The 26332-nt window shown below is 47.4% G+C and overlaps 1 protein-coding gene across 11 annotated transcripts in view; it reads left to right on the top strand.

Moving 5' to 3' along the window:
• Window positions 1-26332, top strand: part of LOC100123674 — a 248220-nt gene that overhangs the window by 186766 nt on the left and 35122 nt on the right. For all 11 annotated transcript variants that reach the window (XM_031930805.2, XM_031930806.2, XM_031930807.2 and 8 more), the window contains 3 exons: window positions 825-943; window positions 4674-4986; window positions 18881-19195. In XM_031930805.2, coding sequence (XP_031786665.1) covers window positions 825-943; window positions 4674-4986; window positions 18881-19195 — 747 coding nt within the window. The remainder of the gene's footprint in view (window positions 1-824; window positions 944-4673; window positions 4987-18880; window positions 19196-26332) is intronic.

The following is a 26332-nucleotide window of genomic DNA, read 5'->3' as shown; positions in this document are numbered from 1 at the left end:
TAAAATTCTCCGCATTGTTCGATCGCCTCGAACTGTATCCGTATATAACGTATAGAGAGTAGTCCCACACACGGAGACGAAATGAAAGCCAAATGGAGCGATAAAGCGTGGCAGGTTTCACGGAAGGCCGAATCAGCGGTTTTCGCGCTCTATTACTCACAGCTGGACGAATAAAACTCGGAGCAAGCGCTGTACCCCCCACCGCGATCAATCGATTCGCGCGTCAATTATTTCGAGCGCTGCTGGGCTAATAAGCTACATCGGAGGCGTAAAATCGGATTTTTTCTCTTGATTTTTCGTATCATCGCGAGTTTCGAGCTCGACTTACAACATTTTCCATGCTGCATAACGCCCCGATGTACTCTTCGATTAGTAAAGCTCTCGCAAGCTCTTTCTCTCTGGCTCAGTGAGAGCGTATAGTTGCCTATTGTCAAAGTAGGAATTTAATAACACACAGCGAACAATGTGCGCTCGCTCGATCGAATGATTTTTGCTCTGTACACGTTTGACTCGTAGTATATAGTGTGCCAGGCGCGCTTGGGCTAATTTGATAATTATTTTCTCGGGATAACGAATAGCAGTCTGGCTTCTGCTGCTGCTGCAGCCGCCGGAGTTAATTAACTCGAATTCGTAATACTCAGCGATCCGAAGCTCGAGCTAAGGAAGTTGTCAGTTGCGCGAGTGCGCGCCTCTCTCTCTCGAGACAATAGACGCGCGCGCGCGCGTGCACAGACACGTATACTAACTCTCGCGGATCGTGCATTATTCCATATACACACCTACGTACGTATCTATCTACATATTTTCTCTCTGTCTGTTCGCAGGTATGCGGCAAAGTGTTCAACAACGCATCGGCGCTCACGAAGCACAAGCTGACGCACAGCGACGAGCGGAAGTACGTTTGCACGATGTGTGGCAAGGCGTTCAAGCGGCAGGACCACTTGTGAGTTCAACCAATTCCTACATCTCTCAGGGCCTCCAACTGTGTGTGTGTGCGTGCGTGTATATATATATATATATATATATATATATATATATATATATATATATATACATACATACATACAAGCATCCTCGCGCGCGAGCTTCGTTTCTTCCGCTAGTGTAGGCATGTAGGCGTACAACTGCTGCTACGCGCATATCATTTCTGGCCCTCCCCAGACCCGACATCTGCATGCAGCGTCATCGCGAATTCAGCCTCGTGAATGTGTCGTCTCTCTCTCTCGGTGTTGTACAAATCGCTGCAGTAGTCGTGTGCAGTCCTGGCTATGCATCGGGAAGGAACTCACTGTCGAGGGATTTCGAAGAGGGATACTTTTTTTCCCCCCTCGTCCTCCGCAACAGCAGAAGCAGTAGCAGCAGCCGTGTGCTGAATCGCGAGAATTTCGCGGATTCCATTCCCGGGAATTCCGCGAGGGAATTTTCGCTTTGACTGATTTTTCAAATGCCTCGCGAGAGCTTTCGGAAATTCGAGCGAGCTTTCGACGATTGCTCTTGTTGTTGTTGTTGTAAAACAATTCCCCGCAGAGTCCGAACAAACGCTGACTTTTACTACTCGCAAGCTCGGTTTATATCGAGAGTACGTAATCGAAAAGTCATAACGACAGAGTCGGATAACAAGCTCCGTATACGTACACAAGGACACACGAAGAGCAGAGGTACTTAGCTTGCAGTGCCGAGCTCTTTAATACTTCCGGGGGAGAGAAGCTTCCAGCGACGTCTATCGGTCACGTAGCGTCTGCGCTTCATTATTACGCGGAACACGCTGCGCGGATGCAGGAAAAAACAAAGGAGCTTGCGCGCTCTGCCGCCACCGCTCCTCTCTCCGTGTGTTTGTATATATCTATCTATCTCGCAAGGATAGAGGAAAAGCCAGGAGCAGAACAAAGAGCGAGGGCGGTCACTTTAACGCGCGCGCGTGCTCCGCAGCGGCAGCGGTGCAGGTAGTAGTAGCTACGCGACGGGTAGAAAAGCGGCAAGAAAGATAGAGGCAGAGCCAGAAGCGCGGAGACTAAGGATTCAATTCCTTCCGAGAGTAAAGAGGGAAAAAGGAGGAGAAGGAATAAAAGAGAGAGAGAGAGAGAGAGAGAGAGAGAGAGAGAGAGAGAGGGAGGGAGGGGGAATCAATAGCTTTGCCAGTAGAGTAGGAAGGAAGCCTGAGCGAAAGCCGCTACTGCTTTCTTTCTCTTTCTCTCTCTCACGAGCTTCTCGATTTGGCTCGGCTAACTGCTCCTTCTCTCTTCCTCTCGCTTGTGTATTTTCCTCAAAGACTCGGCTCGCCGGATCTCTAAATCCCACCCGCTGCGTTCTCCCTTTCTCTGTGGTCTGCTTCCGAGGGGACCACACACTGCTGCGCTTGCCTCTACGTGTACACGTGTGTGTCTGTGAGAGAAACCGGTATTTCATTCGGAGCGAGGTGCACGAACGAGCTGACGCTGCGCGCGGACGTTTCTGCGGATTAGAGAGAAAAAGTTGCGCGACGCTTTTTTCGGCGGCGCGTGCAATCGACGCGTTGGCAGAGCGATTATTATACAATTTCTTCGTCGCTGCGCGTTGTATCGAGGATGTATACAGAAATAAACGTAGCGATCGGAAGTTCTTTTGAGGAAATTTCCCGTCCGATATTTTCTCTCTCGAGCTTCTTGAAATACACTCGAGATGTAGAAAGCTTGGAAAAAGTCACTTTTAACGAAGACAATCTGTTGTGCTGAAAGTCAATACACTGCGACTGTAATAATGCACTCATCGCTCGAATTTACAATTCGAATTAACGGAACCAGGCGATGCCAATTCCAAATTACCATCAGCCACAGCTTTTCCACGCGACGCGCAGTGATCGCGCATTTGCAATAGTTAGCTGGTCGGATGATCCGCGCGCGGCTCTCGTTAACCTTTTCTTCCTCCGATTGTCCGTCCAGCCGTCCGTTCGCGAAACCAATTTGCCTCGACGCGACGCTAACGAGGCTCTCTTTTTTTCGCCTGAATAGGATATACTTTTCTTCACTGGTCGATTGACGTCAGTTTCTTCCCTTTAACGACGACTTCTTTATCTTTTCGCCACTTTTCCTCGCTTTTTATTTTTATTACTTCGCCAAGGACTTTTCGCTGTTGCGGAATAGCCGGCGCGCGCAAAAAAGTCTTATCTCTGTTTTCGCGAGATTTAAAAGTTTCTCTCTCACTGGGAGGAGGGAGGAATGGGCGCGACCGATTTTATCGGCCCGCCTCAGAGATTTAAAGCAGGTGCTTAAATCCTTCAGTCTTCCGAGTTCTTTTAGAAGACAATTTCCTTCCGAAGAAAAGAGGAAAGAGGAACGTCCGGAGTTATCCGAGTTTGTTTCTCCTTAATTTACCGTCCATATAGAAGCCTGCCTTGTATATATCCGTTTCTTCTTTTGCACCGGACGTATCCAGTTTAAAAATACAACGACTGTTTTTTTTGTCGATCGATTGTGAATTCATTGATTTACGGCTCGATTAACTTCTGCAAATTAAAGTCTAAAAAGATTTAAGGAGTCCCGAGCTAAACTTTCTCTCGCAGAGCCATTGTGTTCTCTAGCGTCTTTTGTGTTCTTTATAAATGTTAAAACATTTCCCTCGCACTTATCACCTAAACAGCGCAGCAGAAGCCGTTGAAGTGTACAGTAGCGCAACCAAGATAACGTCACTCTCGTCTCCGAGAGAGAGAAAGTATAAAGTGGCCAGAGAGCAGCTATACACACTCACACAAGTAGGAGCTATCGCCGGCGGTGGTATCGCGCGCTTACGAGCTGTTTTATCTACTCTTAATCTCGAATCCGTTCTTAACGACGTCGTTCCGCTTCCGCCGCGGCAGTCTCGGATTAATGCAATTATGACGAAACTGTACTAGTGGTCTTCTCTCTTTCATTCTCCCCGTCGTCTGCTACTTCTTTCTCAATGACCGCCGGGGAGAGTAGCTCTGTACGAGAGCCCCTTTGCCAGCGTCTTCTTCTCTCGTTCTGTAAGCCGAAGCGTTAGGGGAGGGGGGAGACAGAATCGTGTTGGCTGGCTACTTGTTGCTCGCCGATGACGAGAGTGAGAGAGACTGGCTTTGTTCAAAAGTTTATTTTGTCGACGTTCATTCGACTATGGGGCTTCGTTAACACGCGTGTATATCGACGCTGAATTATTCATTCGGAAATCGGCGCGTCGATGATTCACGCGCGCGCGAGGGCAAAAAAAAAAAGAGAGAGGACCTGTTGATGCTGCATAAACATCGAGGAGAGAGCTTAGTCTATTATTGGACTGTCGACTGTGTTTGAATCGAATAGCCGCTTTTTTTGACGTTTAACCGTTGATTAGCAGGTGTTCAATAATCGACTGAGCTCCTCTGTACTTGTTGCACTGGCACATACCCATATACGAAAATATATAACTTGAGGCTGGCTTATCTTTGAGACGCCTCCCTCCTAGGAATCGTGCCTCGCGGCGCGACCCTCGGATTTTTTAACGCAGCGGATTTCCCTCTTTAGCTCCCCCCCTTAGACTAGTATCGGAAAACGGGTATAGCTTCGAAATAGGTCGCGTCTGCGATGCCTGCCACCGATACGACTTCCGAACGAGCTTCCGTGTAGCGTAAGAGGATTTCCAGATATAGGGCGTCGAAATAGCTTTTCATGCAATTTTCTCATATAAATTCAAAATTCTGTCCTCAGGAACGGTCACATGCTAACCCACCGCAACAAGAAGCCTTACGAGTGCAAGGCCGAGGGTTGCGGCAAGTCCTACTGCGACGCGCGGAGCTTGCGCCGCCACACGGAGAACCACCACGCGAGCAACAAGGTGAACGAGAGCACGAGTCCGAGCAGCCCCGCTACGGGTCCGAATACGCCCAACACGCCTGGGAGTAATCCCAGCACGCCCAGCACACCGGGAGGCTCAGCTGCGGCCACTGCGACGCCACCAGCTCACGGGCACACGGCGCTCAAACAGCTACTCGCTTCCGAGCCTCAACCTGCTCAGATCAAGGTCAGTGTTTTTGTTTTTATTTCTTCGGAGATGGGGGGCTTGCGACGTTGGGTTATTACCGGCTGACCATAGCTGGGCTTTACTACTAGAATTTCGGTAAAAATTATTGGGACAACTATAATTTTCAGTATACAGCGTCAGCTCGTTAGACCCGCTAACGACACACGGCCTTCGTTATATACCCCGCCGCTCTTAGCGCAATCAGCGCTATGTTTCAATTATTTTGTATAATCCTATTTGTGTCCAATATTTCCGTCGAAAAAGCTGCCTTCGTCCTCTCTCGGAATCCCGCTAATTGCTAATTTTTCAAAACTCCCTACGCACATACTAGCCTTTGCGCGAACGAGAATGAAATGAAAGCTGTAGGCAACAGCAAAAAAAGAACATACAATCCACGTAATATCTAGGTCACTTTAGCGAAAGCTCGCGTACTGCTTAATTAAAAGTGAGTTTTTCATTTGTAAGCCTTTAATCAAATACTACCTTCATTGTCTATAGTTCTGTACAAACAATTTTTACGCAAACGCACTCGCGTATATATATATATATATATGTGTGTGTGTGTGTGTGTGTGTGTGTGTGTAGAGAGAGAGAGTGAGCGCACATACCAACCATTACAGTAATTGCGTTATATACATACTTCTGATTCGCTCGCACAACGACGTGTATATACTGCGTGCATAACTGGACGATAAAATTAATTAACTAATTTTGCCAACGCTGCGCGTGCGGGAGTTGAATCAACCTTATCTTTATTCAACAAATTGAAACGAGAGTCATTTTAGCGGTACTGTGTAGTTCGCTCGCAAGCTGTACCAATTACACGTGAAAGCTCATTTTTCTCCTATCAAAAAAGCTTAGCACAGGTCCGTACGTGTTGTAAGTCAAAAGTTTCGGGTGCGCATAAAGCAGCTCGTAAATACACACGCGGATCGCCGTGGAAAAGTTTGACCCTTTATTGCGTTCATTACGATTGCGTAGTCTCGCGATAAAAGAACCGGTGGGAAATTACTTCCCGCTTCGAGTGGAGAGAACCTCGGTGCGTATTATTGCTCGATTTCAAAGAGCACAGGCAGAGGGAACAAAGAAGCCGAAGCAGAGGGGAGAGGGGGGGGGGGGAAAGGCCAAGAGGAGATAATGAGCGTGCGGTGCGAGCGCGAGGTCGTAAAAAAAGTTAAAAAGAAGACAGCAGCAGAGCAGTAGCGCCGACGAGTAAAATGTAAAAAGATGTAAAAACCGGGCTATGACGGTCGGATTCAATAAGCGCGTTCAACGAGAAAAAGAAGGGAAAACGGCGGCGGAGGGATAACGGCCGGTACTGCTGCTGCTGTCGGCGTATAATGTCGAAAAATGCCGTAAAAGCAGCCCTGCCTGCCTGCCTGACTCTCTCTGGGTATGTATATACGTATCGGTGGAGTAATCAGGATGCCGGCTGTAGTCGTAATGGTATATCCATTTGAGTACTTTCATAAAAATTTGTGCTATACCCTCCTGCGCCGCACACACGCGTAAACGCCGCTACGAGAGATTTTATTCCGCGCGCGGTACACGTGTCCCTCGTAATTGGCGGATCACCCTTTCGATCGGCTACACTGAAATCATTCCTACTCTGTATACGTATATAGACAGAGCTGCAGCTTCGCGATATTGAGTTCGAGGGGGGGGGGGGGAGGGGCGAAAGGCGAGTGGTGGGTGGTTAATAAAATTTGATGACCGAGAACTTGGGTAATGAGAAGTCTCGCTCGGGCTCGTATAAGACTCGCAGGCCGGCTATGAAAACTTCTCAGACGCGCCATGATTTATGGCGCTTCATCTAGAGAGCAGCCGTGTAGAGCCGAGGCTTGCGAAAGCTCCGCGAAGCGCGACTGCGAGCTTTCGAATCTCGAGGAATAGGAAGAGCGAGCGAGAGCAGGGATCTTTGAGTTTCTTTGCAGGGAGTTGCGCGCAGTCGTGATTTGTGGGAGTAGAGGGCGAGCAAGAGAGAGAGAGAGGAGATGGAAAGAGGTTTTGAAGAAGCGCTCTTTTATTGATTCGAGAAATCGATTTGCTCCCGAGTGAGAGAGAGAGCTCCTTCTTCCTTTTTTATTTAAAATTCGATTTGCCGTAGTGGCCACTTTGTTGTATAGTATACGCGAAAACGTCAAGTTCGGAAATCGAACTTTCGACTCGTGGAAAACTTCGCGACGATCTAACGACGGTCTATCCCGAGAACACGTGACCTCCGCAATCTCCTTCTCGAAAATAAACATTTCGCCAGTGTATGTGTGTGTGTGTAATTTAATTTTTTTCCCCCGAGTGGTATGAGAGCCCGAGCTTTTTTTTTGTAGGAAAAAAGAGCCATATTTACGTCAGCAATGAAACTTTCGCTCTCGAAACTTTTTTAAAACCAGCAGCAGGTGCTTGCAACCGCAGGGAAAAAGCGCGCGGCACACACGCGAAATCTCTCACTTACGGCTCGTGGGAAACGCGAGCTTTTGCGCGACGGCAACGAGGTCAAGAGAGTAAATAAAGTACCTACGTATACGGAATGGAAGGGCTGAGGCATTCAATGCAACTACACACACACGTATACGCTGTAACATAGTCGATCTGCTCTCTCTCTCTCTCTCTCCCTCGCTTAAGAAAGTGTATACGTGTGTGCGCGCAGCCGCTCGGGGCGTCGACTCTCGAAGTTCGCAAATTACGCGCGAGCGAGCGAGGCAAGTGTTTGCGTATTGGCTCTCGCGAGAGTGGCTCCGCAAGCTCCATCCTATTTATCCTGGCCGTAGCTACTTCGAGATGTATGTTTGATGCTTCCTCCTTTCTTATTTGACTTTTCTAATGTCGATACGCTTTGATCGAGCGAGCGAGTGCCTGGTATCGAGTGAAAACGCAAACGCGCGAGCTTTATTCGAGCTTGCGAGGACTAGAGGTAATTAGCTCCTCGGCGGGATTAAATTTTTAAGAAAGTTGCACAAGTATAAACTGTAAATTGGTTTGACACGAGTGCCGTCGTCGTAGTGACTCTAAATCGCTGCACAGAGAGAGAGAGAGAGGTCGTGTGCAGCTCGCAACGGCACGCCAGAGAGGAGAAGAAAGTCAGCTCGACTCTTTCCGTTTCGCGAGCCGGAAGTGCGATACGGAGCTTTTAATTTAAGTCTCATAAAACTTTTTAAATTAACACCGCTCGCTTTGTCCCTTTTTTCGCTCTTCCAGAGGCTGCGCTACCACCGTCTCGATTTCTCAATGTACTTCACGCTATATTATATGCATAGTGCCCTGTGGATTTAAGAAACTCGGCGCACTGATCGTTTTGCCTAATCGATCTTAGCTTCCAGTATACACAGTATACGAGCGTAACGAGTCTCTTGAAAAATCATCTCGATTCATCAAGCCTCCCTCTAAAAACAATAACTCCACTCGGCGCATTGAAATTCGGCCCTTTCTCTCCATCCGGTGATTAATCCGCCGCAATAAGAGTCGTCTTATTGCTTGTATAGCCGGCGACAAAAATAAGAGCGTCTATGCGTCTTCCACGGTGTGCGTTTCAATCTTACGCAAGCGCCTCGGGATCTTAACGCAATTAGCAGACGACGAGTAGCTGCGACGACGAGCGAGTATGGTGTAGTCCCCTTGATCGTCGCCGACGTCGTCGTGGCTTTGTAGTTTCGTCGACGGGGGATGAAGGAAGAGGAAGGATGGAGGAAACGATAAATTGACGTGAGCTTTCTCGCAGAGAGTCTGTCTCGAGCTTTATCTCGTGCAAGTCTCGGAGAGAGAGAGAGAGAGAGAGGGGGGGGGAAGAAGCTTAAGGAAGTATCTTTCGAGCTGCAGCCGCGGGCGAAAGCTGATGCGCAGAGATGAAGATATACCTTATTTTGATATGGATCCGCGATTAATTTACAGATTTTTTTATTGCCTCTACTGATAAGTTGAAATATATCGAATTCGAACGACGCCGAGCAGTAGCATAGCCAACGAAGCAGACTTCCTAGTTAGCTTTAATGTTAATCCCGGATCCAAGCAAATACACAGCTCTCCTTTGCTTGTCACCTATAGGCTCTGCTCTCTTAGACTCGAGGCAGCGCAGCCGCAAAGCTCTCTCTCTCTCTCTCTCTCTCTCTCTCTCTTCGCCTTGGCTTTCCTCTCGCGCGCAGATCCGACGTATCTCGAGTAAATACGTCCGATCCAAGAGAGAGAGAGAGAGAGAGAGAGAGAGAGAGAGAGAGAGAGAGAGACGGGATCGAGAGATACACACGACGTATCGAGTTCCTTCGCGCGCGTTTCCTCTCCTCCTAGACTTTCTAAAACGCTGTACGTACCAGCGAAATTCTGGACGTTCTTTTTCAAAACTATTATTCGCGGCTAATCCGCGCTCGACAAGCCATAAAGCGCAGAAAGGGATCTACATTGATTCTCGTAACTAGCAGTCGTTGATTGCGCACTACCGTGTGCCACATGGCAATCGAGCGACGCATCGACGAGCTGCTGCGAATGAATGATGCATTATGCGCGCTAGCGGCATTTCTATGCTATAGGCTATAGGTATCAATTAATATTACTGCGCAAAAGCAGCCGGCTGCTGCCAATTTGTTCGCCGTTGACGAGCGCTGCTCGTTATACGCCGCGGCAGCTCTTCTGAAATAGTTCACGTCATTTGCAAATCCAAAATTTCCCGCGGATTAGCTTTCCGAGCCCTGTGTGAGTATGTCTATCAGTTGCAGTAGAGCTGCGGATGTAAAATTCGTGGATATTATATATGGTTGCGGGGGGTGTAACGGACTTTCGAATTTTCGTACCTAATGGGTCGTGATCCATCGATAATATTCATTAGTTTTTAATTTCCTCGCAGAAAACCCTCGCTACTTCAACACACACGTATCCACACCTTAATCAACATCATCCTCACTTTTATTTCCCTCGAGCTCATCATAAAACTCCGCTCTAAACAAACGCAGCTCTCGCTCTTTTTCCACCAGCCGTTCTAATTTCCGCGATATACCTCTCGGTGCGCACAACATCAGCGTACATCCTCTAAGAACTACTGTATCGTTCCCTCTCTCTCTCTCTCTCTCTCTCTCTCTCTCTCTCTCTCTCTCTCTCTCTCTCTCTCTCTCTCTCTCTCTCTCTCTCTCTGTACACAGCAGCAGCAGCCGTACATACTCGTATCTCACGCGCTCGCTCGCTCCGCATACATCGTTCTCGTTCCTCTGGGGAGTAGCTCGACGCGCACACAGACACGCGAATACTCTTGCCTCGACATAAAGTAAATTTTGCCCGGGCAAATTGGCGCGGACCAGCGGATTCCAGTTAGCGCGCCAATGAAGAATAATTTCAGCGCTATGATCGGCGCAGAGAGAGAGAGAGGGCTGACCGCTCATTTGCATATTCTCCGGCGTCGTAGCTGCCGGTAAAATTCATAATTTCGTAATGCATTCCAACGAGCTGTATGCTGCTCGCTAATGAACGTTCGTTCTCGCGCGCTCTCTCCTTCTCTCTCTCTGTGTACTATATACGTATGGAGAGCGTAAACGAAAAATGCACACGCCGTTCTTCGATTCGCGCTCTATAGAGTATTTTATCGAGAATTAGAGGCCCGTAACGTTCGATCGCGCATATCATTTGCCTGCGGTGTGAGTATACGCGATCATCTCGTTATGTCCTCTCTCTCTCTCTCTCTCTCTCTCTCTCTCTCTCTCTCTCTCTATCGTGCAGTACTGCGCGCACTTTATATGTATACGTATTGGAAATTCCGATGCCGAAAAATGATTGTTTTAACTGGATGCATGCGCGCGAGGGAGGATAATTTATGCGCGAGCGAGCGATCTAAATGCGGCGATCGGGAAAAATTCCTCGCTGCACTTTTCGTAATTGAACGGCCATTTGAATTTCAAATTGGAGCAGCTCTCCATATACTGACCGGTTGGAAATTTTCTGTCGCTGATCTATACGGAGAGGGGGGGGTGAATAAAGTGCACACGTGCATAGTTCGTTTTTATCCCCCCTCTGGATATATTATGTGCTCGCGGCGGAGGAATTTTTGATATAACGGGCTCTATAGCTACGGGAAATATTTTGGCCGATATCTTGCGCTTCGGTGTGTATGGTACATAGTCGAGTGTGTTCGTCAGTTATATAATATCGATTGATGTAGCGTATAAGGCTTTCGGAGCTTTAATCAAACGCATTCCAAGCGCAACTTCCGAGCTGCCTTATTACGAACGTGTGGCCTTGTCGCTGATGCTGTTAAGTTTCCAGAATCTTCGGGTTGTAGGAACGAAGACAAGCGCGAGAGAAGGCTGATGGAAGCTAATTTCTAGTCAATTTCTAGTCAGAAAACTGTCAACGCGTGCGAACTGTCTGTCGGTAAATTATCGACCGACCAACAAACCCTGTTGCCCGAATTAATGGAAGCGCATCAAAAAGGACTCTGTGTAGTTATCCAGTTTCTAGCTAATTTCTGGCTAAAATCGTAAAAATACAATATCCCACCGATGATCGACGCCACCGCCTCGCGGCCATCAGCATCAGGATATTATATAAGACGTTGAAGCAACACGCAGTGCAATATCGGCAGAAATTACCGTCAGACCAGCTCTCTCTCTTGCTTCCAAAACCCACAAAGCAGCATCAGCAGCAACAGCAGCGTCATCTATAAGTTTGCGGACAAATATCCGAGGCGCTCGAGGATCACGAGAGATTACCCGTCGAGGTTCACCTGTCCTGACGCTGCACTCTCTAGGTATATATAGCTTGCGCTGCTCTCCCTCTTCCCGAGAAAACGGGGAATTGACGTAAGCTCGACGTATACAGCAACTCGCGTTTGCTCTCTCCAGTCCGTTATGCCGTCGCCAGGATCTTTCGAGCTCTCCGCCTCCTCCCCCCGGCATAATAACCCAGAAATTCCCTTGTCAATGAAGTTAAGTCGGGATCTCTCTCCCTCGTATATATTCCTGACTCCAGAGGTCTATGCTTATACACCGTACACGTATATAGCTGCAGCGTAAGAAGCTTCGCGATAGACGTATAATATAACGCGGCTGCGGATCTTCCACGACGAGTTTTCCATTATATAAGCGCGAGGTCAATCCCGTTGTTCTTCCTCGTGTGTAAGAGGGAAATTTACGTTCGTAAATACGCCCCCGCGTGTTTGTGCGTATATAGACGCAACGAGAGCGCCAGATTTATATGTGTAGCGTTTAACGCTCAAGTTTCCATCGTCGCTCTCTGTTGCCGAGAGTTTTAACAAGCAAAATCCGCCCGCGCGAGCGCACATGACGTTCGCTCAACAGCGAGATATGAGTAGGAGAGATGGGAAATGGATGTTCAGAGAGAGAGAGAGAGAGAGAGAGAGAGAGAGAGAGAGAGAGAGAGAGAGAGAGAGGGAGAGAGAGAGAAGCGGGCCAGGTATTTACGTTCTTTTGTTGTTAAGCCGAGCACGAAAAATTATGATGTTTCGAATGAAATGATAGGTACGGCAGGCGTGTGTAGGCGATGTATAACGGTATATTGTTAAATCCGAAACAACGGAATAAAATGACACGGAGGGGGGGGGGATTTCGTTTGATATGCTTCTCGATTCGATGATAATAATTCAATAACGAGAGCAACAACAATGCGCCTTCTCATCTCGCGTGTATAAACGTCGAGGATCGTATTTTCGAGGGATTTTAATGAGCGTTATCGATTTCAATGATGTATATATTTCTCGGATTCTAAGCTCCTCCGATATTCATCTGTAATTACAGCGGAGAGAGATCTCCACCATACACACACATACACACACACACACACAAAGATTTAAAAAAGAAGAAGCAGAGGAAACTCGCGTTAGAACGCAATCGTCCAAGAGAGCCGTGTATTCCACAGCACAGACACGGTACAGCGCAGCGTAACTACCGCCGCGGGGGGTAGAGATCGCCAGTTCGTTAGGCGCAGCTGGCCAGTCCCTCTCTCTCTTGCGTTCATTTGATATACAGCTAATTAGAGATCAAAATCTCGGAGAGAGAGCGCCTCTCCGTGTGAATACCTACGTTACACGGCCCGCACATCCGCACCCTGGCAACGCCCCTCGCGTGTGTGTATCGCCCCGGTTATTTATACTTCATTTGCCGCGAGAGAGAGCGAGAGATACGCCGCGGATGCGAATTGAATTCGTTTGATAGGAGAGAGAGAGAGAGAGAGAGAGAGAGAGAGAGAGAGAGAGAGAGAGAGAGAGAGAGAGAGAGAGAACTGCGAGAGGATGAGATTTATACTCGCCCGTAACAGATGCGTGCAAATTTATTCGTTTGAATTAAAATTCGCTGCTGCGCAGCTATCTCTCCTTCGGCTTTTTTCCTCCGAGCTTTGCAGCAGTTTTTGCGAGAGAGAGAGAGAGAGAGAGAGAGAGAGAGAGAGAGAGAGACAGAAATCGAGCTTTCGCCGAGAGTGAATTGGATAGATTGTTGATATTCATTATTGGGCATGTGTGTGTTTGACTTTGACTCGCACGGCGATCGAAGGTTTACACGTGCGAGTTTAAATGGTTCTGTAAAAAAAAACAAAAAAAAATGTGTGTACACGATGAAGCTGCACCGATGTCGTTCCGGTGATTACTTAGAGCTTTATGAAATACATCTGCGACTTCGGGATATCGATCGGCGTCGTAAGCTTGCATAGATAGGAATTGACGCATCGAGCCCGGCCCCTGCCACCTACGCGTCTATCTCTCGATACAGGTAGATACAGAGAGAACGAGCGTAAAAGTCGCTCCTCCATCACCTCGCGAGAGAAACAAATAAGCATATCCGCGGAAGGGCCGCGCAACTCCGCCGTAAACCGCGCACGTATGTACACGTGCCCCCGTCATATCCGATGTTACTATGCATGTAAGCCTCGCATCGATGCATACGCTGCTGCTGCGGGTAATGTATTACACATTTTCAGCTGTCGGGGGAAAACAAAGGGGAAGAAAAATTTCGCCCCCGCGATCGTAAAGCTTCGCTGCCGCCGCGCGGATCTTCGTCCGAATAACGGGATTTCGCGGGAGTAGTAGTGAAAAAAAGCGATTTATTGCAGAGCGACGGCTCTGCAGCTGTAGGAAATAAAAGACTTTTATGTGGGGCAATACGCGCTCAAGGCTTCTCTTCTTCTTCTTCGCCTCTTTGTCTCCTGGCTGTCGACATGCTTCGCTGGTCCCGAAAGTCGAGCGGCGGGATGTTCCGTCGTCGTGTATGAGGTACATACATAGAGAGAGGAGTAAAGGAAATTCAAGCGTGACTTTTGAGCTAGCTTGAGTTTCGCGGAAATTGAAATGTATAAGGGACGCGATTCTCGGAAAGCTTCCTATTTTCTCGTATCTTCTTCGCGACGTGGGCAATCCCGTGTGTTTACTCATTTATTCATTGGATTAAAGCTTCGATTATGAACACGATGACGCATTTCGTGATGGATGGCAGGTAGTCGATGAGCTTCGGGGAAAGATTTGATTGCTTATCAATTTGCCATCGATCAATTCCAGATATTTTCAGCGGTGCTGCGATAAAGTTCGCCCCAGCTCAAATCTCAAAATACCCTCAAGCTCGTCATACTCCTTCGACCGCAGTCGCGTAAACGCGTAGGTAGAGCCGCGTAGGGCAGCGGTTGCGAACTTATTCGAGAGAAGGGCGGTATAAGGATCGAGAGACGTCGAAAGCTCCGAGTGACGGCACGGGCAGGTGTCACTGGCAGCTTGCGATATCGAATGAACTTCGTTTCGCCGAGCAACAATCTGCCAGCTAGTTTGATCGTTGGCTTCTACGGTCTGATCGAAGTAATTACGAGAGATTGAATTATACTCCCGATTTTAGCCAAATTCTGGCCAGAAACTCGTCAAGACCAGGAAGTTGAAGGAATCGAACAAGTCGAACGGTTCGGCGGCTGAAATATGATAAGAAAGATAAAAGGAAAGAACTGAAAAGTCCGAAGTGGAAACCCGCGGCGGCGGAGCGAGAGAAATGAGTGGGGCAAAAGCTCTCTCTCACCCTCTGTGTGGAAACTTGTCGGGCGCGGAGTGCGGGATATCTGATTTGTTTGTCGAACTAAACGCCCTTCGGAATGGAATTTTCCGGCGTTATGAACTTGGAAGGCGAGTTTCAAAATGAACGGAAAGTTCCTGGCAAGTTTATACCCGATCGGTATCAAAGCGCAGCATCGAAAGCTCTCCCTCCCGGACTTTCCGCTACGCTCGTCGATAACCTGAAAGTCAGCCGTGTCTAACGAAAAGCGATGCAGATTTTTCTCCGCAAAGATGAGAGCTTTGTGTACACGACCCAATGATTAAGAATCATCCACGCAAGGCCGGATTAAAAGACACGCAAAAAAGCGAGAGCGAAAGCTCCTTCGAACTCACTCCGAGAGTTAAGTGAGATACAGCGAAACTTGCGCTGAAGTGCTGCGAAAAAGCAGCGGCAACTTGGAAAATGAAAATTGACGCAGCTGTATACCCTCCGACGATGATAATAACAATAAGTTCAGCTGCGTGCAGCTACGGGCGAATTAGAAGAATTACAGGGAGGTCAAAGAGCAAAAGGCGGAAAAAGCTCCCTCTCATTCACGCTGCCGCCGCGAAAAGAGTATTGAAGTTTTGACGCCTTGAGATATAATCTGGCTTAATTAATTTAAATCCCGAGAGCCGCGCGAACTTTTTTGTCGTCGACTCCTTTTTCTCTCTTATACTCGCCGCGAGTTATAAAGAATTCTTCGAATACGAATACTCGCGACTAGACCCGAAGATTCAGAAAGTTAAAAACATCGATGATACGAGATACAGGTACGGAGTGACAGGACGTGGGGGAAAAACTCTTCGGCGAATTCGCTAGTTCGCAAATCGCGCCGGCTATTTGTCAAAAGAGCGATAGCGTCAAACTTTGGCTGTGCGCAGTTTCTACTGGAAACACGTCACCGGGGACATCTCTCTCTCTCTCTCTCTCTCTCTCTCTCTCTCTCTCTCGCCCCTCTTATACATATGCTCAGCATATATAGCTGGAGAGAGAGAGATAAAGGGAAACGAAGAAAGTCGTGAGACGGGAAGTTCGGTTCGCGATATACTAAAAAGTCGCGGAGGCGCGACGACTAAGGCGTTTTTAAGTTGTTTCTCTCTCTTTCGTGCGTAGCGCCGGCCTCGAGATAAAAATGTCGCAATAGAATTGAGTTAAATGACTTGGAAAAAGTATTTAAGTTGCGCGCGAGGACGCATACATATAACTCGCTCTTAAATCTTTCTGAAATAAAAGTTTCTTCGCCATCCCCCTGCTCCGTCTTTTGGCTTACTCAAGCTCGCTCTGATTTTTTCAAAAAATCCGCTAGAGATCCGATCAATCGTCCTTTTCTAGTTAAAAAAACCGCGTAATCGTGACAAACACGCTTCGGTCTGGCGAATTACGCAACTCGGTGCGAGAGAAGGACGAGGCTAATAAGGCGAGAGCCGCTGCACCGTTCCCCCCTCTTCGCAGTAATTAACAAATCCAATTTTAATCGGCAGTCCAATCCGCTTGTTCTACGGATTCTCTCTCTCTCTCTCTCTCTCTCTCTCCCTCTCTCTCTCTCTCTCTCTCTCTCTCTCTCTCGCAAACTTTCGCCGCAGCGCTCGCGCGAGACACAGAAAGCCCGAGAAGAGATAATCGTTAAATTAGGACGTTAAACTGATTACCGGGGCCCGTTTTACGATCTAATTATTTGCAGGCTACGCGTTCGCGCGTACAGAGCGCTTCAACCGAAGCGAATTTCCATTTCGATTCGCGAGAGCACGGGGATGTATGGGTTCGAGAGAACGAGAGAATTAAAATCGCGCGTCGCTCGCTTTAAAGCGGCGCAGATCAAAAAGTTTCCGGGAAAAGAACGCGAAGGCTACGAACGTTTTTTGTTAAAATAATTATAACGGGAGGGAGAGAAAGAAGAGGGACGGCCGGATTTCATGTATTAAACATTTTTCTGCTGCTCTAGCCGAGCCCTTTTGTCGCTGAAACTTTGAAGCCGCGGCTAATTACAAAAAGTGGAAGAGAGAGAGACAGAGAGAGAGAGAGAGAGAGAGAGAGAGAGAGAGAGAAGGCTTGCGCTACTGATTTCAATTTTTCTTACGCCAAGAGCGTTTCGCGATTCTCCCTTTTTATACCCGGATTATATTGTTCGGAGTTTCACAATACCGTATTGTTGGATTCGAGCCTCGTTCGGTAATTTATCAATCGATTGATTATATTCGCCGCGAACAATAGCCTCGTTTTCAAAAACGAGCTTTTTACGCGCGTCTCCGCATTCGAATTCGAAAATACGAACAATACCAAGAAAGGAGGAAGCTTCGAGAGAGAAAAAATAAAGAAAGTTCCAAAGCCGCGATATTCCATATTCCCATAGTACGCGCGAACAAAAAAGAATTCCTCTCGCGCTCCGATAAATTTTGCACCTCTCCCGCGCGCGCTACAACTTCCTTCCAAGCCCATCGCTCCTCATCTCCTTCATCCTTCCCGCGCGCGCACGCGGCCGTAAACTTTAAATCCTCCGGCAACCCCGGCTAATCCATCATCTCTTCGCGCTTGCGCTTATATGCAGCTCTGTATATGCGTCTATATATAAGACAAAAAGCGGATGAGGAAAGAATTCTCCCTCGCACACCTTTGCGTATATTACACATCGCGAAGGATTGTGCGGGGGAGGCACTTTGTTTTAGCGAGTGTCTTTTTTTCGTCATACCGGCGACATTGTCCCTCGCGGGAGGCGTAAACGCACGAGCGGGCGGGAAAGTACGCCGGCTCGTATTTTCCCTTTTTCGAGATCGGATCCTTTGTTCCCGTGGTGTATAAGGAAGCACTCAGGAGGAGCTTGAGCGGCTCTGCTTTTCTTTTGACTTCTGCGTAGGATTTTCGAGGACGCTTTTAATTTTGCGGAAAGGTTTTTTTATCAACGATGAATGTTTGAATAGTTAGGTTACAGCCGCAAACGAGCGGATCTTGGAGCATAACTCCGTGGTATTACTCGCGAGGAGGCTTATGGTCAGTAATACCGTCCTATATGGCCCCGAGACATTTATGTCGAACACGTAAGCGGAATGTGGCAGTAAAGGAACTGATCCCCACTTTCTCCGCTTTTATTGTGTCTGTGCCGCCGTCGAAGCTCTTTTGTCTCCGATCCTCCTTCCCGTTCTTACTCCACGCTTTCAATTATTTATTCCTACGTATCAAACTAAAAGCAGAGCAGGTTTGCCTTTAGAGAGAAAAACCCACGCGCTTTATCCACATGAGTAAAAAAGAGGATTAAATGGAACGTTCGTCATCGCCCACACCTGCATCAAACTAATTCGACTGCGCACTACATCCACCCCCGCAAGTACACCATTCGACCAAAGCTTTCTCGTAAAGAATCACACGCGAGAAGCGGAAAACCACGGATTCGCGGCCCACATACCGATGGCGAATCTCGTTTCACAGGATTTTCTCTCTGCGCGACGCGACGATGACGACCGCCATGGCTCCGCAATAACGATGAAAGGCTCTCCGGCGTGTACTTGAAGAATGCTTTTGAAAGGAGTCACGACGCGGCGAAATCGCGCCGCTGAGAACGAAAGTTAATTCGGCGAGTAATTTGAAGCGGCGTAATCGCGATAATTGGTCGGCGCCAGTAGAGCTCGCTCTGCGGAATTCCCAAGTTTTTCCCTCAAAAGAGCGAGAGGGGAATTGAATTTCTGCCTCTTTACTCTCCTGGATAATTAACTCTTTGGGGCGTTTCGCATTTTTATTCGGCTTTCATTTAAACCCCTGATCCTTTTTGAGCCCCGGTCCAAGACGTAATAGTGGACTCGGTTGGCGCGGAACGATGAAGAACTTCGCAAGCTCTCTTCGTAAATTCACACAGATCTATATATCAGTACCAGACACCTAACCTAACTTTTATTTTCGAAACGCAGGGGTCTACCGGTCCGGGCGGCAGCAACGAAGGCCTGACGAAGCAGCAGCTCGAGCTGATCCAGCAGATAATGCAGCAGACCCAACAACAGCAACAGCAGCAGCAACAGCAGCAAGTCACTGTTCAGACTCAAAATCAGACACAGCAACAGCAAAGCACGACGGGGACGACGACGAACGGCCAGGTGCAGAAAACCGGGGCGAAGCCTATCGTCAAATCATCGACGACGATCTCAGGGCCGATAGTCAACGCCGTCACTGCGAGTGTCGCCGCCAGCAGGTCTAGTCCTAAGCCTAAGGTCTGGAATCACGCTCATGTGAGTATGGTTTTGGAATTGATTTTTATTCGCTGTATATGCGGTAATTGGAAGCATTATTCGCTCGGTGCCCGAAACGAAAATTCCGGAAAATCATTTTTTAATTTTTAACCAACGTCGAATTTAAGGAAAAAAAATGTAAACACGAATTCGCGGTACAATATATGGAAAACGTTATACGGATTCTGGGTAATATTCGGTCGGATGTTCGAAAGCGTCGATTTTTCGTTATTAATTAACAGCGAAACTCGATTCATCCAATCGCGGATAGTCGAACTATGGAAGCTCCATATCGTATTTTAATGAAGAGCTTCTGCTCCATTTTTTTTCGAAACTGCTTCAATAGTTGTATAAAAGAAAAAAATTGAAACAATCCAATTACGTAGAATTCCCGATTTGAAAATTCGAGTTTTCGAGAAAGCCCTTTATAATTACGAAACGTATAAACTTCCAGTGTCAAAAGAGGGAAGAGTAGTTGCGCGCGTAGGAAGCGTTATCGAAAGAGAGACATTCCGGGAATAAAGTTACGACTAGTGGCGCTTCTCCCTTTGCCGAGATCAAGAAGCGAAAGATATGACGGTGAAGCTCGTCGTTGCGCTGCTTTCATCATGCCTGATTACTTCTTCTGTCGCGGCCGTTGTCGCATTATCGGAAGCTGTCTCAAAGGACCCTCAAAGGTCCGAGCGTGTAAAGCTAATACGTTACAACTCTATACACTATCCCACCGCTGTAACCAAAAAATTCTGCAAAGCGTAATATACAGTCATCGGCGTAAAAGTGCTTCACTCCTGATTGAGATTCGAGTAAAACCTCGAGAGAGAGAGAGAGAGAGAGAGAGAGAGAGAGAGAGAGAGAGAGAGAGAGAGAAACGAATCCGTGCCATCGGAGCAGAAAGCAATCGATAACGCAGCCGACCATTTCCCCGCGCGTACAACTGACGTTTCCAGCTGCACCTATACGCTCCTCTATAGAGAGGATTATAAAATCGCTGCGACGAGCAAAGCGAGACTCTACTCTTTCCATCCCTTTTACGATCTAGATTATGAACTGGCCCATGTTCGCTCGACTCTGACTGATGGGATCGCGCGACTCGCTAATTGCCTTCGTGTTCCCCTTAGTTTATTTGCTCCTCGGCGTCCTTTCATATCTCGTTATCGAGTGTCTCCGCACCACGACTCCCTACTGCTGCGGTAGCACTTGTGGAATCTCGCGACCTGTGATCCTAACGAAGTTTTAAATCCCGTGGCATGACGCACGACCACCGGATCCAATATAATACCTGCTTATATGTCCTGAAAAATACAGTCCCCTTGGGTAATTTGCCTATACCGCTCGCTTTGATCGTCGCTCGTTGAAATGTGTTTTCGGATGTTGACGTGTGCGTTCCGTGAAAAAATAATCACACGCTCTACTGCGCTTACCCACGTCCTATACTCCGAGAGTCGAGAAAAGTTCGCACTTTTAATAAAGTACACCTATGCGTATAAATCAAGCGCCAGGCCTTTTACGTTAAGTGTACTTTTTCTCTCTCACACTCTCGTCGATTATACGCGGGCTCGCCGCGCATTTTAATAATTTCGCCAGTGCTCTCCTCTCGCTCCAGCGGCGACGTGCGCCTAACATCATTACGTTAATGGCATAATAACCACTGCGGCTGACAGAGAGCTTATGCACGCGCCAAAACGCCGATGCTCTCCCGCCCCCTCTAAACACACAGAGCAGCTGCAGACGGAAACGGATCAGAGCACAACAACTGTATACGTGTGTGTGTGTGTGTGTGTGTGTGTGTGTGTGTGTGTGTGTGTGTGTGTGTGTGTGTAGCTGTATACGCAAAGAGATGTATCCGCTAGAGATGAGGGAAGAAAAGCGACGGAAGAGCAGTGTAACTCGGAGAGAGATCGATCGATCTCGCATTAATATGTATGAGCGAGATACTCGTTCCGCAGCGCTGTACTCCCTCGAGGAACTCGACACGCTCGCGTCGTTATTTCCTTTCTCTCTTCCTCCGCAAAGTGCTGCGCGCGAGAATCATTGCGGAATTTTACACTCCGCGCTCTAGATTTTATGCGCTGCTGTTTTTTTTTTTGCAGTAGAGCGTCTCGTCGTTGTTTTCCGGAAATTGAAAAGCCCGCGTTGCGCTGAGCGAGATTATCGAGGGTTATATAGACGTTTTCATCAGCATCGAGTCTTCTATTATACGCTTTCGAAAAATTGGTTTAATCGAAGCTCTCGCTGACGCTAACGCGGTATCTCGACCCCCATCGCTGTTCATTATACTCGCGATGTCGTACACGCTTTATGACACTTTTAATCATTTCATTAGAAGATATGCGCAGCGGCTCTTCCCGCCTTTTTTCAAATTCAAAAAAATAACGAACGAAAACTACGTTCGACAGCTTCACTCGTCCATAACACACGCTCTTCGCGAGCAAACAAAGTCGTCTATCTTTCCGCGAATAATTAATTAAACCATATATCCGCGCGCTTGTGCAAACTTCGTTATTTTGCACACGCACACACCTATCGGTTTCAGCGCGTCGACGTGACGACGTTCCCTCAGCCCATTCGTTTGTCCAATACCGAATACAATTTCCAATTTCGGTGACTTACAAACTAATGCAATCAATAAACGTCATTTCAAATAAACTCGCGCATATACGCCCGCGGAGTTTGCCGCGAGCATACAGATGGACACAGACACACGTGAGCGTAGCGTAGCTATGTATACGATTACATTTGCAAATTAATTGAATCCGGCCCGGGCGCGCGTCCGTAGCACTAAAATTAAGCCGACCGCAAGAGAGAGAGAGAGAGCCGAATTACACGCGAAACTATAAAATTCTTTGTGTAAGTTTTTCCATTCGCTATATACACCTGCGTTTGATATGCGGTTCTACAGCGACGGATATGTGGAACGAATTTTAATTCTCCGCGGAAATTGGAAATATGCCATCGAAAGCCCCCCCCCCGGATAACAACTAAATACTTGGAATGTACGCATCAGTTCGCTGAAGCAAGTGAGCTGAAAATATTCATACGAAATCAGGACGCTCGAATACTCGTATAAATCGAACGTTATATATTTATAAACCCAAACGCGTATTATAAGCTACAATTCAAATCCTTTAACTACGTGCAGCAGACGTTAATACACAAGCGCCTTGCGCGGAGCTTCCGACGCGCGGGCGTCACCTTCCATTAGCGAAAGACATTAGGCCGGGAAATTCATTGACCTGTAAACCTGGCCTACTATACCTGCGCTGTGTGTATGTGTATACATCCTATACACACACACTAGCGGGCTTCTCGGAAAGCCAAGCGTAAACGCCAAAAGCACTAGCTGTGCCCTCATAAGGGCCTAGGGACATCTCGAGACTCGTTTGCTCCGGTCATTAAATTTACCGCTTCGAGAGAGCGAAAACGCCGCGCGTTTACTTATTCTAATATAAGCGGAATTTCACCAGCCCAGCGGTGGCGACATCTGCATAATATGTACAAAAAGCGCGCGTAAATTCAAACGAAAAAAGCTCCGATATGTGCTTGCGCGCCGCGAGGAAAAAGTTCGACGTTAATATTTATGGCTCGCTCGAACTTTCGCCACAGCGGCGAGAGGGCAAATTAAATAGGAAAGTCGTCGCGGTAAGGCCAGTGTGTGTGTGTGTGTGTGTGTGTGTGCGTGGTTATATAGCGCGAAAACTGGCACGAACTCGCAGGACCGCTTTTAATAAATCATTCCTCGGGATATAAGCGCGGGGAATTGTTTATTACGCGGCGTCATACATTTTCGCGCCGAGCTCTCTAAGCCAGATTTCCCGCGCTTTTATTATACAAACTCGATTATTCATATACGCTCGGAATTAAGGATAATATAAGACGAGTGAAAAAAAAGGGTCTATACCCGTTACACCTACGCACGTCTCGCTTGAAATTAATCTTCGACCGAAGCGAAAGCCTTGCAAAAATCCTCGCCTATACCTACTCCGCTCGTCTTTAAATTTGTCGCGCGTGCGTATACGCGGAGAAAACAAAAGGACGCGATGCTCCAGCTTTATAGTGCATAGGAACAATAACGACGATAATAACGCGCGCTCGCCGGAAACAATATGCAATTCCGCCGCGGAAAGACACGTATATATACATATATACATAAGAGAGAGACGGCGTTATATAGAGGGAAATAAGAATTACGGCCGGTCGTTACCGAGCGTGCTGCCGGGGGGCCGCTTAACCACCCAGTCGTTTGCACTATCCTAAGTTTATGTCGCGCTTTCTCTGGCTCTCTCGCATCTGTTGCCGTAGCGCTGCGCGCGATTACGTCTTCTCCTTCGGCTTTTATTCGGCGGGGGCCGAACTTTCCCTACAGTCTTCGTTCTCGGATATTAAAAAGTCCCGGCTTCCTCCTACATCATCCGCGGTGAGATTGGGGGCCGTGAGTGAGAGAGAGAGAGAGAGAGAGAGAGAGAGAGAGAGAGAGAGAGAGAGAGAGAGAGAGAAAGAGGTGTGCGCCAGTGAGGAGTATATAGAGTCATTGTTCATGCGAGAGGCTACAGAAATTCAATTTTCCCGGGCATTGGACACAGGGAGAATTTTTCTTCGAGTCAAGGCTCTGATGATATACCTTTTTTTCGGAGCGGGTTGCGCTATTTATTTTTGGTGAAATTTAAATTGAAATTATTAACAATATTTACTTTGATTGCCAGTCTGATTTATTAATTTATCAGCGTTAATTTTTGAAATTCAGCATTTTCGCAATAATGACGTCGCTAATTAAATATTACCGTATACCAATGTTTTCGTAATTTTAATAATCTAATCCGTTAATTTAATCATTAAAATTCAAATTACTTCACCGCGTTAAATCTTTGAAAATAAAACGCTCAGATCAAAAATCTTCCTCCACCGCTTACGTGCCTACGATCTTCAAACGCTCCTTTCCGTAACATCCACATCAAAAACTATTCCTCCCGTGAGAAAGCTAGCCTGAGCCATTTGCCCCACATCCCGGCGCACAATGAATCGCTAGAAGAATCCGAGCCTGATCATCTCGCTCTCCTTACACACAACGATATCAAGCTTCCATTTAAATGACCCATTAGCTCTCCGCGCATACACTCCACATCATCTTCCTGTTCCGAAGGGAACTTCTAACACGAAAGCAAAGGGTTGAAAGAAAAAAGTAGAAGAGAATATCCGATTGACAGGACTACGACTTCGCGAGCGCTCAGTGCGAAGGGGGATGTTATATCCGCTGCTGGGGGGCCCCACCGGACCAACAGGTCACCCGGCCAACGAATCTTCTCACACTGTCAGAGAGAGAACCGGTCCGCGGCAGCATCCCCCGACAGGTCCACGGACCCCCAGTCGACGCGATACCACGACCCCCAGCGAGTCTTCTGAGAGAGAGAGAGAGAGAGAGAGAGAGACCAATGGTCGAGATTTCCGGGAAGCTTCGACCAATCGACGTTGACCTTTTTGTTTGTTCGTCGAGTTTGATATTACAGTCGGGAGAAGGAGGAGGTATGGAATAAAAAACGAAACTTGAAATATACGGAACTGAACGTGCGGTTTATACTCGGGGCGCAGCTGCTTGGACATTGTTGCACAGATCGCCGTTCACATCCGCCTCGATGTATCTCGTAGAGGTTGGCGCTTTATCTCTCTGTGTATGGAGCTTCTCTGGCCGTAATTCCTTCAACGTCCGCGTTTGGTTTTTTAAAGGGAGTAGCTGTGTGTTCCGGCTTGGCGATTTAAACGGCGAAAATGCTAATACGACAGCTAGCTCTCCTTTTTTCTCGTCTACTATCTAGGCCTAGCGCGAAAAACCGTTGACCGTAGTTTTCAAACGACGGATTTCATTTTTAAGGGCGATAAATATCATTGACTTGAAAATAATCCCTCGTTTGCCAGTCCGTTTGAAACGCGCCTCGACTTTTCACTGCGCATATGTGTGTGTGTGTATTATACAGGGATATGCTCTTTGTGACGCTTCGCGCGAAATCCAGCATAAATTTCAGTTCGAAATACGGATGCGAAAGTCCCTCTGCGGCAAACTCCATTATGCAGCTATGGAGCTATGCTTTGCTGTCCTTGAATGCTTCCTGGATATTCTCTTTTTTTGTGATCAATGTTTCATGAAAAGGATGAAGGATACGCGTTTGGTTATTTAGCAAGCGCAAAAGGGACGGCGTTTCTCGTGAAGTATATCGATTAATATATAATTAAAAACGCGAATATAAAAGTCAAAACGTAGCGTTTTTTCCCTCGACAAACCTAGAAAGTGCATAGGCAATTAATAAAGGCATCAAAGCCGGAAACATTCCTTGCCCCGAACGTATATTGATTTGGCTTCTCCTTTCATCGAAGTTTGCACAGGCTCTCGCGTTTCCAATATTCCACGCGATGAACTGCGCGGACAGTTATTGCAGATATTAAACTAAATAATATGATTCCCGGGCTTTTAATATACACGAACAGCTACTCCCGTATCGGAATAGCGCAATGTATGCGTTTGACAAATATATGTTATGCGTGTACAGAATAGCACACATGCGTGGGTTCGAAAATGCAATACAATAAGTCAGACACAACAGACGATTTCGTAGCATGAGTGGCCCAAGCAGCTAACTCAACGAAAAGTGACACATCTCTATATAGTGTGGACTCGAGAATAATGACGAGGGAAATGTGGAAAAACACCTTCTAAGAATATTCGTCAACAGAGACATCTCCCTTCCGTATATTCTATATAAACTTCGCATCTTTCAAGAACGCCTCACTCAGGAGCTTTCGAAAGGAAAGCCGTTAATTAAGTGCATCGTCTGGCTATATCCTCGCAGTAGCAGCAGCAGTAGATAGAACACAGAGCTCGGCGCGCGTACTTTGAACAACGGGAGATGCGTGGAGAACTTGTAATCGGATGCCGGTATTCACTTTCAAGAGTATTCCTCTAAGAGCCATGGCCAGAGCCGTTCGGCCGCGTTCGTGTAAAGCAGTCCGCCTTTGAAAATCGCGCTCGCTAGCCTCAGAGAGAGAGAGAGAGAGAGAGAGAGAGAGAGAGAGAGAGAGAGAGAGAGAGAGAGAGAGAGAAAGAGAGAGAGAGAGTGAGAGAGAGAGAGAGAGAGAGAGAGGAAGGCGAGC

Source organism: Nasonia vitripennis, chromosome 4, assembly GCF_009193385.2.
Source record: "Nasonia vitripennis strain AsymCx chromosome 4, Nvit_psr_1.1, whole genome shotgun sequence".
Classification (NCBI taxonomy): Eukaryota; Metazoa; Arthropoda; class Insecta; order Hymenoptera; family Pteromalidae; genus Nasonia; species Nasonia vitripennis.
Note: the sequence above shows the minus strand (reverse complement) of the source record. Positions and strands in the feature narration are given on the sequence as shown.